Below are 15901 nucleotides of genomic sequence, written 5' to 3'. Positions count from 1 at the left end.
CAGAGCCTAATATTTTTATATATGTGTTTGTGTGATACAAATAGCATTATTATTTATATAATAATTTTAATCTAATGAATGCTAAAAGGTTTCTTGAGTAATGATTTTATCTTCAAGCAGGTCTTGGTTTCAGTATTGCTGGTGGTGTAGGAAATCAGCATATACCTGGAGACAACAGCATCTATGTAACCAAAATCATTGAAGGTGGGGCAGCACATAAAGATGGCAAACTTCAGATTGGAGACAAACTTTTAGCTGTAAGTAAGAGCTGCATTTCTTTTTTATGGTCGTTCACTTTTAGGCCCAGTAAGGGCATGGTTTACTTCGTGGTTAAGATGCCTGCTGGTGGAGTGTTACTTCATAGAACTCAGTAAAAAAAATTGATATTGCTAGGAAATCAATGATAAAAATTGAATCTGCAGTGTTCAACATCATCTCATCAGGAAATCTGAAATCTATTCCTGTCCCAACGTTTCATGCAAAACCTGTATTAATCACCATGTTTATTTCTGATGCCTGCTATTATTTTTCTGGGATCTGAGTGACAGGATTGTAAACCAGCATACAATGGGATTGTTTCTCTTCTCAAAAAAGAACAACAGAAAGGAACTCCATGTACTGGTGGCTGGCCAGCCTGTAGTGAAACTGCTGCTTACATTGGATTTCAGTGTTTGTAATGCTTTGAATGGCTTTTTTTTTTTTTTAAGCTTAAAATACTTCAAAGTTGAATTTTCTATGCACAAAGTAAAAGTAACTTTCAACTTTCTTAAATTCCATCCACAAATCCAGTTGTCCAGCTAGAAAAATGAGAGCCAGAGCCAAGAATTTCTGAATGAATTTCTGAATTGTAAACTCAACTCTGGTTGAGGGCTCCACCCTCCTACGTCTACCAGGCAATACCTGCTTCTGTAAGAGCTCTGAGTACATCTGTACTCAGAGTACGTGACAGCAGGGTGTGTGCTCTATTGCTCTTTGAACAGTAAGAAACTGACTCCAAATTTTTAGTGCAGAGTTTCCTATCTGTAAAAAGATTTTTTGGATAAGTTCGCCACTTACAAATACAGAGCTTGGAAAACTGAAGCTACTTAAAGAATCCTGGTGTTATCCCTTTATCTAAAGAATCCTGCTTTTTTGAAGTATTAGGAATGAGATCTTGGTGTTAAAATGGATAGTTTTTTGAAATCAGCTCAAGACATGAGCAAATCCTTACGTGAGAACTGGGAGGAAAAAAAGAGGGAGAGAATATATTATTTTTACTATTAGCTGCACAATAACTATATACCTTCATATGCCATGCAAATTCACAAACCCAAGATCCAGCTGCTTGATGATAATGCTGTCACATATTTGATGTTTTTAAGTTTTGAAATCTGCATCATGGGAAGTGTTTTGATTATAGGACTTCCCCAGAATGTGAGGGCACTGGAAAGCTTCCTTTTAATGGCGAACTGCTTTCCAGTGTTATAATTTGTCACCTGGACAAGAAAATTTCATGCTAACTTGCTTATATCATAAAATATATGGAAAGTTTTAATGAATTTTTGTTAGAAGTAGCAAACTTCTGCGACAGATTACTTTGTCCAGTATTACTTTATCCATTAAAAAAAATTGCCTAACAAAATTAAATAAAGTAGCTTTGGATTAATATCAGATACTGTTTCAGGGATGCAAGGAGCATATACATTATGCTATTGGATATAGTAAATATAATGTCCTAATTTATTGTAGCTGTGGTCATTCCCTCAGTTCATTAAGTTAGGAAAGAAGTGAGTAAAATGTCATCTATAATATCTTCTGATTAGCTGAATTTCACTTACTCAAAGCTTTAGTCACTAATGTAGAGATAAGCTCCCATATTTTGCAGAATGTAACTTTCTGTCTGCATATTTAGGTTGTACTGTAATTACTAATGCACTGCAAAATGACTTTTCAGTCATCAGAGTGGTAGGAATTTAAATCTGTTTAAAAAAAAAAAATTCAGTAAGAGGCTTTTGGAAAACTTTTAGGAAACTTTTAGAAAATACTGATGGAAAGAATATATTTAAGCAGTAGAGTTTTTTCCCCTGCAGATAACAATTGACAAGGCCCAGTTGTTTTTACACAGGATATAAGGTTAAGTAATCAAAGGAAGGTGTCTTTGGTCCCTCAGGTTCAGTGCAGTACAAGCCTTATTTCCCACATTGCCTGGAATTATCTGCAGAAGTTACTTCCCTCATCAAAATACGGAAGAGAGGGTCAGCAACTCAATTTACTGTGGGTCTATATGAGATACTAATTGTTAAAGGTTGTTTTTTTTTTTTTTAAACTGAAGTGCTAGTGTTTCACCTTAGTAGCAATAGTTTAAAAAAATCTGTTGCCTGTAAAGTTAAACTACTTCTTACTTGGCATGTAAATCAGTCACTTTGGGATCTTCTCCAGTTTTGACACCTACTTTTGACCACTTGCAAGAATATGTTGTCCCACTATAATGTCTAGAACTTTTATGTCATGACAAGATCATGTAGGATTTATTTTTACTAGAAGAAAATTTCTTCTATTTAATGCTTGCAATAACACACTGTGTCAGTACTGTGATTGTGCACGCTTATGGCATTTTGAGTGTCATATTTGTCCTGTTAGTTTTCCAAAGTCATGTGTGCATTCTTTACAATGTTACGGTTAATACAGTTTATCATAATCTTTTGAGGAAAGACTTGTCTGTCTTATATTTCACAGCACTACAAAGCATCTCTTACATAACTTTTATATAACCAATCTCATCTGTGGCAGATGAATCCTAATAAAGACTCTCAATGCCAAAGTGCTCCGACAGCTTTCAGTGAATGTCCTATGAAAAGGTACATACTTCTATGTTGAGAGTTTTTTTTTTTCTCTTTAGGTGAACAGTGTTTGCTTAGAAGAAGTTACTCATGAAGAAGCAGTGACTGCCTTAAAAAACACTTCTGACTTTGTTTATCTGAAAGTTGCAAAACCCACCAGCATGTTCATGAATGACAGCTATGCCCCTCCTGACATCACAAACTGTGAGTTCAGCTTATCTTTGTGATTTAATTAATTTTTCCTTTAAGGCTTTAACATACCCCATTTTTAGTATTTTAACAGTTTCAAGCTTTTTAAAATTACACGGTGTGAAAATCTGATATAAGAAAGTTGATGAATCAGGAAAACTGTGCTGAACAGAATAACATCCTATAGCTTGTGTACTGAAAAGACAGCAACAATGGGGCTCTTAGTGTGTTTCTGTGACTGATGTGGCCTAGTCGTAGTGACTCGATGTTTCTGATCACTTGCTGATGAGTGGAAGGAGAACATGTGGCTCATGCTCCTGGAGGCTGTGAAGAGTAACAAACAATATACTGTGTAGATGTTCAGTATCCTGTGAACTGAGCAAAAGACAGTACTGTTTGAGGTAGAGGTTAGTAATGATTCTGACTTATTTCTTTTCTCTTTTCATGCTTTTTCATGAGCTGCACGTATTTGAATAAACTGGACTGGGAGGAGGGGGAGGTCTTGACCTCTGATGCCTGCCTGCGAATGTGTTGTGAAATTCCATGTTAACTTACTTGAAATCTTACTTCAGTTTTGACATACTTCTTGATAATTCAAATGGAAAACCAGTGAATGCTATATTGAAAATAGTTACAGGAGCTTCTTGTTGACATAAGGGTACTACTTACAGGAGTCTTTTTTAAGTCAAATGTCCAAATCCAGAAAGTTCAGTGTTGAACTACAATGTAAAGAAAAATTTTAATTTAATGTGTTGTTTCTTCAAGAGGGATATTACCATTTAGTGTTTGGAGAAAGGGATGAGAATGATATCACTGTATCTTTCAAGACTGAATAGGTGGACTTTTCTGCATAACCAGTGTTACTCACCTTGTCACATAAAATGGTTCTGGGGGAGAGTTATTTTAGGTGGTTTTTTGTTTCATGCTGTTAGATATGAGTAATTGATATGTAGCACTGATCTGTTCAGATACTACTTTATGTGAAAAAGGAACACTTTTGGACTAAAAAGCCACTGATGTAATCTAAAACAGTATGTAAAGAACAACAAAAGTGCAGCACAACAAAGGACTGAAGTACCTTATAAGCCCATAATTTATTGGTGATAGCTACAGTGTCTTTAAATCTATTTGTAAGCTTATTGAATTACAATTTGGAGCTAATTAGGTTTTATGTCTTCACTGTCTTATTAGAAGGGTGCTCTTGAAGGCTCCATTCTTTGACATAAAACTTAATTTTCAGCCTTCACTTATCCCCAGTTTTACACTCAAATATATGGTTAAGAGAGCAGCCGTTTTCCCTTATGGTATCTAGTTTGTCCAATAATTCAACCTTTCCCACTGTTTCCTTGGAAGGCAGGGTACTTTTTCTCTCTCCATGGTAGCTGACCTCTTCATATGTTTCACCTTGAATTCAGTTTTTCTGGAACAGAGGTAACCGGATTTGTACGTAGTGTTCTTCATAGTGTTGCAGTAATGCAATTACACTGCTGTGGGTGGTGATGTGACAAACATAGAAGTATCTTATCTATTACTACTGTATCTTGACTCAATCATTGGGATATTTACTTTATGAATCTTTTGTGGGGGCAAAGGCAAAGCCTCAAGAAAGTTTGGGGTGAGGAAGGTAGAGAAGGAGCTTGTTCCTGATAATTTGGCCAATCCTAATAAATCAATGATACCCTGATATTGGCAAAAGTCATACTTAATAACTTTTGCTCAGTGCCCCTGATTATTAAAAAACAACTTGCCATAAGGCTTCAATGGAAAAGAACAAAGCGCTGTAGCAATTTAGAGGACTGGTTATCTCTTTTGGGAGGAAAACTGAACTGAAACTGTTCACTTTGTGAGAGTGGAGGAAGGAACCTGTAGTAGGATTTGACAAACCTACTCCTTTACTAGGCAACCATAAAGGAATAGTTGGATATAAATGTAGATTCTCACTTTAAATTTTTATGTGCTTTTGGTACTGTTCATTAAATGATACTTCGATGTTAAAAAGACTGTCTGTAGACTCAAAAAGTTAAGAACAGAGATACCAAACTCAGCGTGGCAGATTCTCAATACTGTAGTTCAGTTAGTTTGGTTTTAGGTAGGTGAGATCAGACTGCTGAGGGTCTTATTTGAAGCAGCAGTCATATTTCCTCTTTGGCTACAAATTGACGTTCTCCTTTGGGTGATTATTTTGTTTTTATATTCACATTATCTGTACTAATATGTACTTTTAAAGGAATATTTGCTCTAGCAGTATGCATAAGGACATGCGGTTGGCCCTCATGTGGTGAATTAATTTCTCTCAAATGGTAGATGAGCTGGAGACTCAGTTCATAGAATTTAATTGCATCATAGCATAGAGCCATAAAAGAGACAGTGATATTTTCAAGAATACCTTCTTACCATGTCTGTTGGCTCTTCAGGGAAGTTCTGTCAAGGGTAATCCCACACGATTGCCATGAGGATGTGCGCTGCCATCTTGCCTTGACTCCTTAATTTCCCAGTATACGTGACTTAGTCTCACATCCATTTTCTGGAGGTAAATGACCTGGCCACACATGTAGGCCCTCTTTTGTCCCATTACTGTCCTCCCTCCCAAGTTTCTCTCCATTTGGCTACTCTCCCTGTAAGTGGGACTTGAGAGAGACAGTGGCATTCTGTGCAGCCCAGTATCCTGTCCTTTGTGTGGAGTGGCACTTCTGTCCACTGAGAGGTGAAAAGCCAATCTCCTGAGCTGTCAAGCCCCTCAAGCTCCAGCAGCTTCTTCTGGGAACCTTTCTCTTCCTGCTGAAGCATTTTGAAAAAATCACATGAGATTTCTCAGATTCCATGTGTTTGTCTTCTGTCCTTTGGTGACCTTTGATAAGGTTTGTGGGCTGAAGTGCTGTCTGTACTTTCAAGTGGATTTTCTGGGTTTTGTTTCATTTAGCTGCAGTTTTAACCTTCAGTTCTCTGTCTGAAGTTACTCTGGGTTTTTTTTACGCTGTTTCTGGTAGACTTTTGTCAACAGTTAATCAAAGAACATTCTTCTGCAAAGTGCTGGGTCCTTTGATGAAACTTCAGTCTGTTTCTTTTCCATACAACAGGACAGCCTTTCCTACCCAAGGCTTCACATGCTTGTATGCCTCTGTTGATCAAAGTGCAGCTGGCTGTTACTGCACCTGGCATGGAGACTCTGCATCTACTGCCTTGAATTTTGCATACAAAATAGATCCAAAGGTCTTGCCTGAGGTGTTTAATGGCTTAATTCAAGGAAATCAGTTTAGTCTTTTGCTAAATCTTCGCCTATAAGAAGCAACTGCATATGGCTAAGATGTTATTTTTCTAATACAGAGCAGAAGAAAAGCTTTTTCAGTACCCCTCAATATTTTCACATTTACAATGGAAATTTCAAAGGGAGATACCAATCTCCTCGAAGGCTATTGCTTCTTTATAAAGGAGTACTACAACTTTGCAACTAGAAAGCCTCCACTTTCTGTAGGGAGCTGCTCAATTAGATAGAACTCATACCAAAAAGCGGTGGCTCCTGTGGATAGCAGTTTAGAAGCTGATGTTTTCAGGGCCACCATTTCAAGGTTTGTTTTTATCTTCGTTCTCATCTCAGATGAGACGTCCAAAAGTGATGCTGCATTTAGCAGAGCAGTACCTGGCTCAGGAGCCTTAGGTTAGGGACTCTGAAGAGCTTTTCCCAGATGTTGGAAATAAAGAGGTATTTTCTAGAATCACCTGGATTGTGAGTGAATATTGAAACAGTTACCAGTCTTCTTTCTTAACCTACTCACCTGCAGCTGTTTTGAGACATGTATTTGCAATCCTTTGTATTTCTGTCCATCAGAATCCTCTTATCCAGGTTCTTGGGAGTTCAGGCCCGTCATAAAGGAGAAGTAATACGTAGTATTACTTTCACTACTGAATCTCTTAAATCCTCACAGATGCTGCCTATGGACATGTCCATTACAAATAATGTTAAGGTAGAAACTCTGTCTACTACCTGAGTATATACATAGACTGCTCACTGCCCAGAACTCACCTTTTTTTTTCTTTTTTTTTTTTCTTTTTTTTCTTTTTTTTTCTTTTTTCTTTTTTTCTTTTTTTTTCTTTTTTCTTTTTTTTCTTTTTTTTCTTTTTTTTAAATTTGCATGTGTGTTTTTTAAACACTTATTTTATCAGAAACAACTAAAAGCACAGTGCATGGTACTTACCATCTTGGTATCTGTACTGTCTGCAGAACATCCAGTAGATTGCTCACTGTGCTAACTTTTGTAAACATGATAATTCATTCAAAAGTCCAGACAACACCAAATTCAGAATTTGGTTGTCTTTAAGACTTTCTCTCTGGAACTGGTCTAGTTTAGTTATAGGGCAGCCTCACTTTCCCCGGTGTTGGGGACTTAAAATGCAGAGCTAGGGATACTGAAGAACTGTTTGAGAACCAGGTTCACAAATTTCAATATCTAGGTTTTCTGCAAAATCTGTTTTCTTTTAGGACTACTGTAGTACGAGTACCAGCCACACAATAGTATGGTCTTGTCAGGTGGTCTGATGGCGGAAAAAATGGGACAAAGTAAGGTAGCATCCATATAGATAATTAAATCATTTGATATTGGATATTTGTTTGGGGTTAGTGTCTTTGAATTGAGGGACATTTGATCAAGAGGTTTCTGAGATGCTGATTTATGGGAGTATTTATTGAGAATAGTACAGATCCTGCCACCGCTGTGCACCTGGGGCTGAAAATTGACCTCTTATCATTTGATATTTATCAGAATGCATGAATGGCTTCTGGCTGCTTGTGGGGGAAGTTAATGTTGAAAATCTTGTTAAAGAAGTTGGGGCTGCCTGAGCATTTAGCAGGGAATGAATGTAGAAAAAACAGTTCATGTTGTGTGCTGTAGCTCTAGAGACTGGTATGTGTATGGGCAATGAAAGCTTGACCACAGCCCTTGACAGTCTGGAATAGTTGATTGCTATGCCTGTTCCTATTGCTTCTGTGAGATTTTTCTTTTAACCCTTGAGGTGTGGATTGCTAGTTTAAACAGTTATGTTAGTGATCTCTGTTTTCTGACTCAAGAAGAATGCAATTATGTAAGATTGCTCTTTCTGAGCACATTGCCATTTGAATAATGTTCTCTTGTGTGGCATCCAGTCTCTGAGACACTGAAAGACGAGAACTTCCAGTATGGGAAACATGGAAATTCAACAAAAATAACTATGTTCATTGTATGCAGAGGAACAACAGCACTGTAGGTGGGATGGTCCTGTGGACCGATGCCACCCAGCTGACTAGCACCATTGGCAACTAAATTGTTTTGTATGTTTGATAATCATAGCTATTAGACTTTTGTAGTAGGTCATATATCAGTAGGGAATGTAAACCGCCTCAATAATCTCTATATAAATGTTGGTCATTAAATGGTTCCTGGAACAAATGTCCAGTAACTTGTTGTTATTAATGCTTTTAAAGTTGTTTGGTTGAAATATTACTAAGAAGGTCTAGAGCTTGCTATTTAAAAACATCGACATTACCTGTACAGTGCGTATTGTAGAATATCAGAGACAGAAAAGTGTCTACAGTTTTTGAGAGACAGAGGCCTTGCTTCCTATACAGGCCTCCTTTGAAGACATTATTAATGATGCATTTTTGAGTCCTAGTAAATTTTAAAGATTTTTTTTCCTTTGTGTGTGTGTGTGTGCGCATGCGTTGGTACGGTATTTCCACCCTGCATTGAGAAATAAAATACTGCAAGGTAGGGAATAATCAGTTTCCTCACTAGAGACATAAATGCCTTCTCATTCTTTAAATGGCATAAATACAGGAAGAGAAGAATAGGTAATAACAGTAAATGACAAAGTTTTAATTTTATTTCCTACTTCAGAGATTGTACTTGTGATTGGCATCCTCAGTTTGCAGATAATACAGAAATAATAGGAAATCTTCCAATTTCTTTTTGTGTAGAACTGTGTTATGTCAAGGCGGGGGTGGATTTGGAACTGGAATATCTCCTTAAGAGTCTTTGACTTTTCCTGTCAAAGCAAGTTCATTTTATGCATGTAATTTTCTATTCATCCAAAACACAGTTCCTTTATCAGTTACATCAGTAATAATATTTACTTGGAAACAGAAGTTTAGACCTGATTTAGGATTCAGAAAGTGATGGCTTGCCTTTTATTTCTATCATGTTCCTCATGAATATTCTTCAGGTATAATTTCCAGCTAAAACAATTTTAGGAAAGGTGCAGGCATGTTTTTTTGCAGGAACTCCATAGAGAGCCTTTTTATGCCTTGTAGGTTTGCTTCCTTAGAGCTGAGAATACCAGCCTTGAGAAAGGACCTGACTTTTCTAAGCAAGTAGCGTGTGTAGAACTTTATAAACGATGTAGCCAGTGCTGACGTGGAACGGTCCACGGGTCTGAAATAAAACTTATATTGCTCAATAGCTGAGTTATATGGTGAGAGAATACAAAATTTAAAAAATAAGAATATGTTACAGTGTTAGATGGTATGTAAGTTTCTGAACATGATGCAGTTAAAAGCTTTAGGAACCCTAAAACCAATAAACCGAAAAGTACTGTAAGTCAACGACTGTAGAATTTTTTATGAAAAATCTGATTGCTTCCTATAAAATATGCATCATTTATAGCTGCCACTGACTTGCTAAAAGCAATTGTAAATTCATTTTGTGAAATGAGAAAATTTAGTGCATAAACAGAATGTACAGAGCTGCTATACTGTGCTACAGTTGTTTAGGGTTTTTTAATCAAAACCTGTTTTCCACTAACTGGAAAAGCACTCATAAAGTCTGCATTCCATTTTTTTTGTGCTTTAGCTGTAAAATTTTCTGAGGAAAATCAAAATAACTGTATGTACACTAGTCATTTTTTAAAGTATCATTTGCTTTAAACAAAAAGTATATACAGTGACATGGAAATATTGTATTAAAATACAATATTATATTGTATTAAAATACATGTGTTTGGGGTTTTTTTCCATTGAAAAGTAGATATTGCCGTATGGTTTGGTAATCATTGTGAAAATCTGTTGCCAAAACTCTAACGTGGCTAAAAAACAAGTTTTGAAATTGACAGTAAACTGTCCAAATCTGTAACCAGTGCATAGAAGCTAAATATTGTGCCAAGGCAGACAGAAAGAATTAAGTAGTGGGATCTATAGTCTTCAAATCCTTGCAGGGAGCAGAAGGATGAAGGTGCCATGTATATGTGTTACAGCTGTTCTAAAAAATGGTTTTAGGAGTTGTGTCTTGAACAACTCCTTATTATTAGGGAATTCTCAAATATGAATGCTTTTGTTGATCATTTGGTTTTAGCAAAAGCAATGTTCTCTTTGCTGTAGACCTCATGAAGCTAACTTGAGGAAGCGTCCTTTTGTCTGTGTTGTAGAAGGGGACAGGCTACCTCTTGCACTCATTTTTTTAATTTTGCTGAAACCACTTGTGAATCCAGAGTTGCAATTTCCAAAAGTTCTGTACAGTCCCAGACTACAGCATGCAACTCACTGAGGGCTGGTGTGTCTGAATAACATAACTTAATTACTTTATCAGCTAGTGCTTTTAAACTACCTAAGCTGTTAATAGTGGATTTTAATGCTTGCTGAAATGCATTCTGGAAAACTGAAAGAGCTCTAGTACTGTGACAAAGCTTTAAAGAATAAGCAGCAGTCTGGCTAATCAGATATGATACCAGATGTTACATGCCAGGCATTAAGGTGCTATAGGGGTTTCCTATCTGGCTTGGTACCTCTTTTATTAAACCACTGATTGGGGTAAGACCATGTTGATGTGATACATACTCCATGTATGGAATTTGCTGCACACAGGTTAACTAGGAATCTAGAATGATACAGAATCAATCCAGCGCAGGTTGGGTGGTTTGAAAGCTGGCTATTTAGCAAATCTATCATATAAAAATACTTTTGACGAAGTTCGTATATGATCCGAACATTCTGCCAGTGGTTTAAAAAGAAAAACAAAAAAGGAGAATATACAGGTCGCTTCTACAATCTATGTCATGTCTATTCAGTTAAAAAGCTTAGTGTAAATCCTCAAAGGTCAGGCACCACACCAGATACAGCAAGTGAATAAGAGCAGAGAAGTCTGGCAACTTTAATAATGTTGCATCTGTCAAGTGTCCCCACCCTCCATGTTTCAGCCTCGAAGCTTGAAGCACCTACACCAGGAAAAAGATTTTCAATTGTAGAATATGCTTTGTAATAGGAGAGAATGGTTATGACTATGCCTGGTGAATGGACACTTAAAATTGGTGTGCCTAACTTGGAAATATAATGCACCCTCTTGATTGTTTATTGGAACAACTCTCCTGGAATTGTAGAATATTTTCTATCAACTGAAATCATTAAGGTGCTAAATTTTTCTAGTATGTGTGTTGTGGTTCAGGTAAAACATATGCACTTCATGCACAGGATTCGGGGCCTGTTATGCAAGAGGTTAGACTAAATCCTTTTAATACTCCTTTCTAATTTTAATCAACGAACCTGTGAATGAGGCAACTGGCCCTTGCAGTACAGTTGAAATTTTTTGCACTAGCTTGTTTATTCCTCTCAGTAAATTGATGCCTCTTACCCTGAAGAGTAGGATGTGGAATAATCCTACCTTTGTTTCCTGATGTGTGCTGTTGGCTGAGCACATACTAGCATCACTGCCAGCACCTTTGCTATTAAAGGTGGTTTTGTTCAGTGTCTAAGAAATGTAACATTCCTCCCTGTTCAGACCAATCAGAATGGCCTGGAGTATTCTGGAGATGCTAGGATGCTCTGCATCAAAGCATTGAAAAGAAAGAGGTAGGCAGCTTGACAGTTTGGCAGAAGTGTAACATTAAAATGTTTTATTTTTCACTGGTGCTCTGACGTAGTGATTTTAAGAAACTGAAATTGTTAATTGACTTCAGTCAAGTTAAAGACAACTTTAAAAACAGATAAATCTCCAGATCTCATGGGCTTCAGCTATCCACAGTGTCTGTTTCTAAAAAAGGTTTTTTTGAGACACAATCAAACTGAAATATTTGCTTACTGACTTAAAGTGTGAGGAGACTGGGGAATGTGTAGATGTGACACAGTATTTTAGAACTATGATATTTATAATGTGTCATTTGAACTATTATATTTTGTTTTTAGAAGAGATCACTCCTGTTTCAGTTCCTCCAGCTCTTTTTCCTTAATGCTTATTTTGCTTTTTTTTTTTTCTTTTTTTCCTCTTTGAAGCTTATTCTCAGCCAGTAGATAACCATATCACTCCATCTGCCTACCTGGGACAGTCCCTGCCCCCAGCATCACCAGGGCGATATTCACCAGTTCCCAAGGGAATGCTTGGAGATGATGAGATTACCAGGTAATGAATAACCAAAGCTACACGTCAAATTAGTTAACCAGGGAAGCTTGTAAGATCTCTTTGTGGGCAAAATACTAGCAAATACCATATTTTGTTTCAAGAAATAAATGTTAGTTTCTTAACACTTGTAAACATTGTCGTAAGGAGAAAACTAGATATATTTATATGTACACACATGCGCGCACACACATGATTTATCAGTCCAGGAATGGCATTAAAATCAGAGCGCCCTGCCAAAGTGCTCCATGAGTTGACTGAGCTTTTTTACGATGGTAGTATGAGCAGACTAGAGATTATTTCTTATTTTAAAGCCAGCAATGTTTTTTTGTTGTTGTTTTGTTTTTGTTTGTGAGGTGGTTTTTGTTTGTTTGTTTTTCTGTTCCTCCCCACCCCCTGACAAGGGTTTGATTTGATGGATTCCTAAATCCAGAAAGGCTAGAGAGCTCTTTAATCCTTTCGCATTAACAGACCATTCATTCCTTCACTGATTCAGTAGATTGCATTAATCTTTTGTTCATCATCGCTGATAAAGGGAAGCTCTTCTGATTTTGTTACCCTTCTGTTCTGCAAGTGTAGGGATATTATACTGCATTTTCAGTATGTTGTTGCTGAATTCTGTGTCACAACATCATCTGACATGGATAATGTCACTCAGTTTCTGAGGCAGGGTCTACCCAGGATTGAAACCTAAGTGGTATAATAAGTTGGAGAATGAATTTTAGTGTATTGGAAGGTAGGATATGTCTTTGTAGTTATTTTTAACTTGGGGTTAGGTGGACATATAAGCCAAAGTGATTCTGTCCTGCTGATAGCATTGCTGAACTTACAGTTTTATAGCTTTCCTTTAAAATTACTATAAAAGGAAGTTTTTAGATATCTTCTGAAATGCAAGGGCTATTCAGAGAAGGCTTTAGGTGATTTTCTTTAAATTACCTTCCCCTCTTCCATTCCCTCCATTCCAAAAAGAGGTTTAGAGATTTTGAGTAATATTTTAAAAGATACTGCATATTTATATTCTCTAACTGCAGCATTTTTGTTAATGTATTAGTGCGATCCAGAGCAATATACATAGGTTTTCACGATGTCATTTATTTGTAATAAAATAGTACTCTGAATAAATGAATATAATAGCTGACTGGGTGAAATTTAAGAATTTGACACTAAGTTGATTTAAGAGCTAGTGCAAAAATGGAGTGATTTTTAAAGATCAGACTAAATGATATTTTTTGTTTTGGAAAAATGCAGCTTCTTAGTTTATTATATAAATTAATAATTAATGTCTCCAAATACTTAAGAATGTCCATTAATTGTTCTTTAGTGCTCTCTAGTGATTTTTCAAATGCAGTGCACAGTTGCTCTGCTTTATTAGAAATGTCTGTTTCTGAAATCATTTATGCTTTTCTTGTATTGGGTCAAGTAGCAGATTAGTAGATTTTTGGGAGGAGTGTTTCTACGTTAGAAGTTGACTGGCCTTGTCTCAACTTGATCAATGTTTCTTCTTTCCTCTCTTCATCCAAGTCAGGAGGGGATTCTATAAAAAGAATGCAACAACTTGGTTTAGATTTAACTTTTTCAAATAGCAGTTGCTGCAAATAAATTGCAAAGGTATTTGAGAATGCAAAAAATTCCGATTTTTTTTTTTTTTTTTAAAAGGGCTTATGCATACTTCTTGAATTGTTCTTTGCTGTATTTATTGCTTGACCAACTGGAGTGAAATTAAAGCAGTAAGGGGATACTTTTCATTGTTGGTGTTTCCATTAGAATTTGTTCTTTAAGTTTCAGAAAGGGAAAATAGTATTTTGTTGCTTGCTGTTGCCATTAAATAGAATAAGACTGAGCTATATCGAGGCTCTTCAAACAGTCTGGAAAGTGTTAAGTAATAACACTTAGCACTGAATAGGATTGTAGCATAATAGGAATTTAGAATACATACATACTTTTGGATTGTTCAGTTCACCTAACAACAGGAAGGGGATTTTGTGTTGCATCCAGAAGCAGAATTGAAAGCGTACAAATAATGGAAGCTATTATTTGAAAGTCTAAGTTTTTGGGGGGGAGGGGATGGGACCGGGGAGGTGCGGGTGGGACACAGGATGCCGTTGCCTTAAGAAATGTGTAACTTTTGATACCTGAATGAATTTTCAACACTACTCTTCTCAGAAAACTTAGCTTTTCTAATTGTTTATTTTACTTTTACTCATGTCTAGTGACCAAGATTTTGTATTCCTTTCTTTCAGGGAGCCTAGAAAGGTCGTCCTACATCGAGGATCAACAGGTCTTGGTTTCAACATTGTTGGAGGAGAAGATGGAGAAGGAATTTTCATCTCTTTCATCCTTGCAGGAGGGCCAGCTGACCTAAGTGGAGAGCTTAGGAAAGGAGATCGTATAATATCCGTAGGATTCCTTGCTTCTTTTACTTAAACAACAGAAGTTTTCCCCTCCCTTTATATTAATGCCAGTTAATGATTTATATGCAAAGAATATAATTAACTGAGCTAAATTTGGGACAATGGAACAGATGCCAATATAATTCCAAAGTATCTTTGAGGACTTTAGTCTGCCTCAGTTTCTCATCTGTAACCTGATTAAAATAGCACTTTGCTATCTCAGAGCTATTCAGTGACAATATTCAGTGAAGACATTAATCTTAGTCTGGTAGCTGAGGGGTGTGTGTGTCTAAATTGAAAGAATGCAGGCTTTAGAAATAAGCCTTCTAATGAGATGGAGAGACTTGGCAGTAGTGTCTAAAATTGGGTGCTTTACTTCCTGGAATAACTGCTAAACTTCTTGTTAGTCTTAAATAGATACATTTCATACCTAAGGGCTTCTTCTATATTAGTACTGAAGGTCATAAAGATTTTGTGTGTTTCTTTGTGAAATGACTTAATTTATGGAGAATCATGTCTTTGGACAATTGCATTGTAACTTGGTAGTTATTTAAGAGGAATTCTTTCCTCTTAAATTTTGTCTCTGCTGTTATTAAAATGCTGATATTAAAGTACATCTTTATTTTGGTTTGAACTATGAAAAATGCTTTTGGTCTAAAATGTGACACACATTCCTGCTTCAGTTTTTTTCTGACACTATTTTTAAATCTGCTGCATTGAAAACAAGGCTAGACCCATGGAGGGTGTGGTTTGTCACTGGAAGTTAAACATAATGGTCTCTAGGCATGCTTTGGCTAAGGAGATCCCTGAAGCCCTGTTGAAGAAAGGTGAGGTGAACCATCACAGAAAATAACATTCTCTGTGTCTCCTTAAAAAGAAAGAAAAAGGTCTTAAACAATAAGAAAATTGACCTAGCAAATACAAATTCATTAAGCGATATATTATGACAATTACGCTGTTTCTTAACAGAGGGCTATGTTGTGAGAGAGCATTTATTGACTTTGGATTTCAGTAAGGATCAGTAATCTTTGTATTAACTAGCCTGTAATATTGGAAACAGGGAAAACTCACATGGCATGGAAACTAGTTTGTGTCCAGTTAATTTTTTTTTTCATGAGTCTGTGTTCTGTGATGATAAACACAAACATTTATT

General features: G+C 36.5%; 1 protein-coding gene across 34 annotated transcripts in view; it reads left to right on the top strand.

The window, feature by feature from the left end:
- Window positions 1-15901, top strand: part of DLG1 (discs large MAGUK scaffold protein 1) — a 173225-nt gene that overhangs the window by 112853 nt on the left and 44471 nt on the right. For 17 of the 34 annotated variants that reach the window (XM_052803494.1, XM_052803492.1, XM_052803501.1 and 14 more), the window contains 4 exons: window positions 118-257; window positions 2879-3023; window positions 12235-12361; window positions 14599-14755. In XM_052803494.1, the coding sequence (XP_052659454.1) occupies window positions 118-257; window positions 2879-3023; window positions 12235-12361; window positions 14599-14755 (569 nt within the window). The remainder of the gene's footprint in view (window positions 1-117; window positions 258-2878; window positions 3024-12234; window positions 12362-14598; window positions 14756-15901) is intronic. The other 17 variants (XM_052803493.1, XM_052803503.1, XM_052803500.1 and 14 more) reach the window with 1 other exon arrangement.

This window comes from Harpia harpyja, chromosome 12 (genome assembly GCF_026419915.1).
Source record: "Harpia harpyja isolate bHarHar1 chromosome 12, bHarHar1 primary haplotype, whole genome shotgun sequence".
Classification (NCBI taxonomy): domain Eukaryota; kingdom Metazoa; phylum Chordata; class Aves; order Accipitriformes; family Accipitridae; genus Harpia; species Harpia harpyja.
The sequence above is the reverse complement of the archived record's forward strand: the minus strand, read 5'-3'. Positions and strand labels throughout refer to the sequence as shown.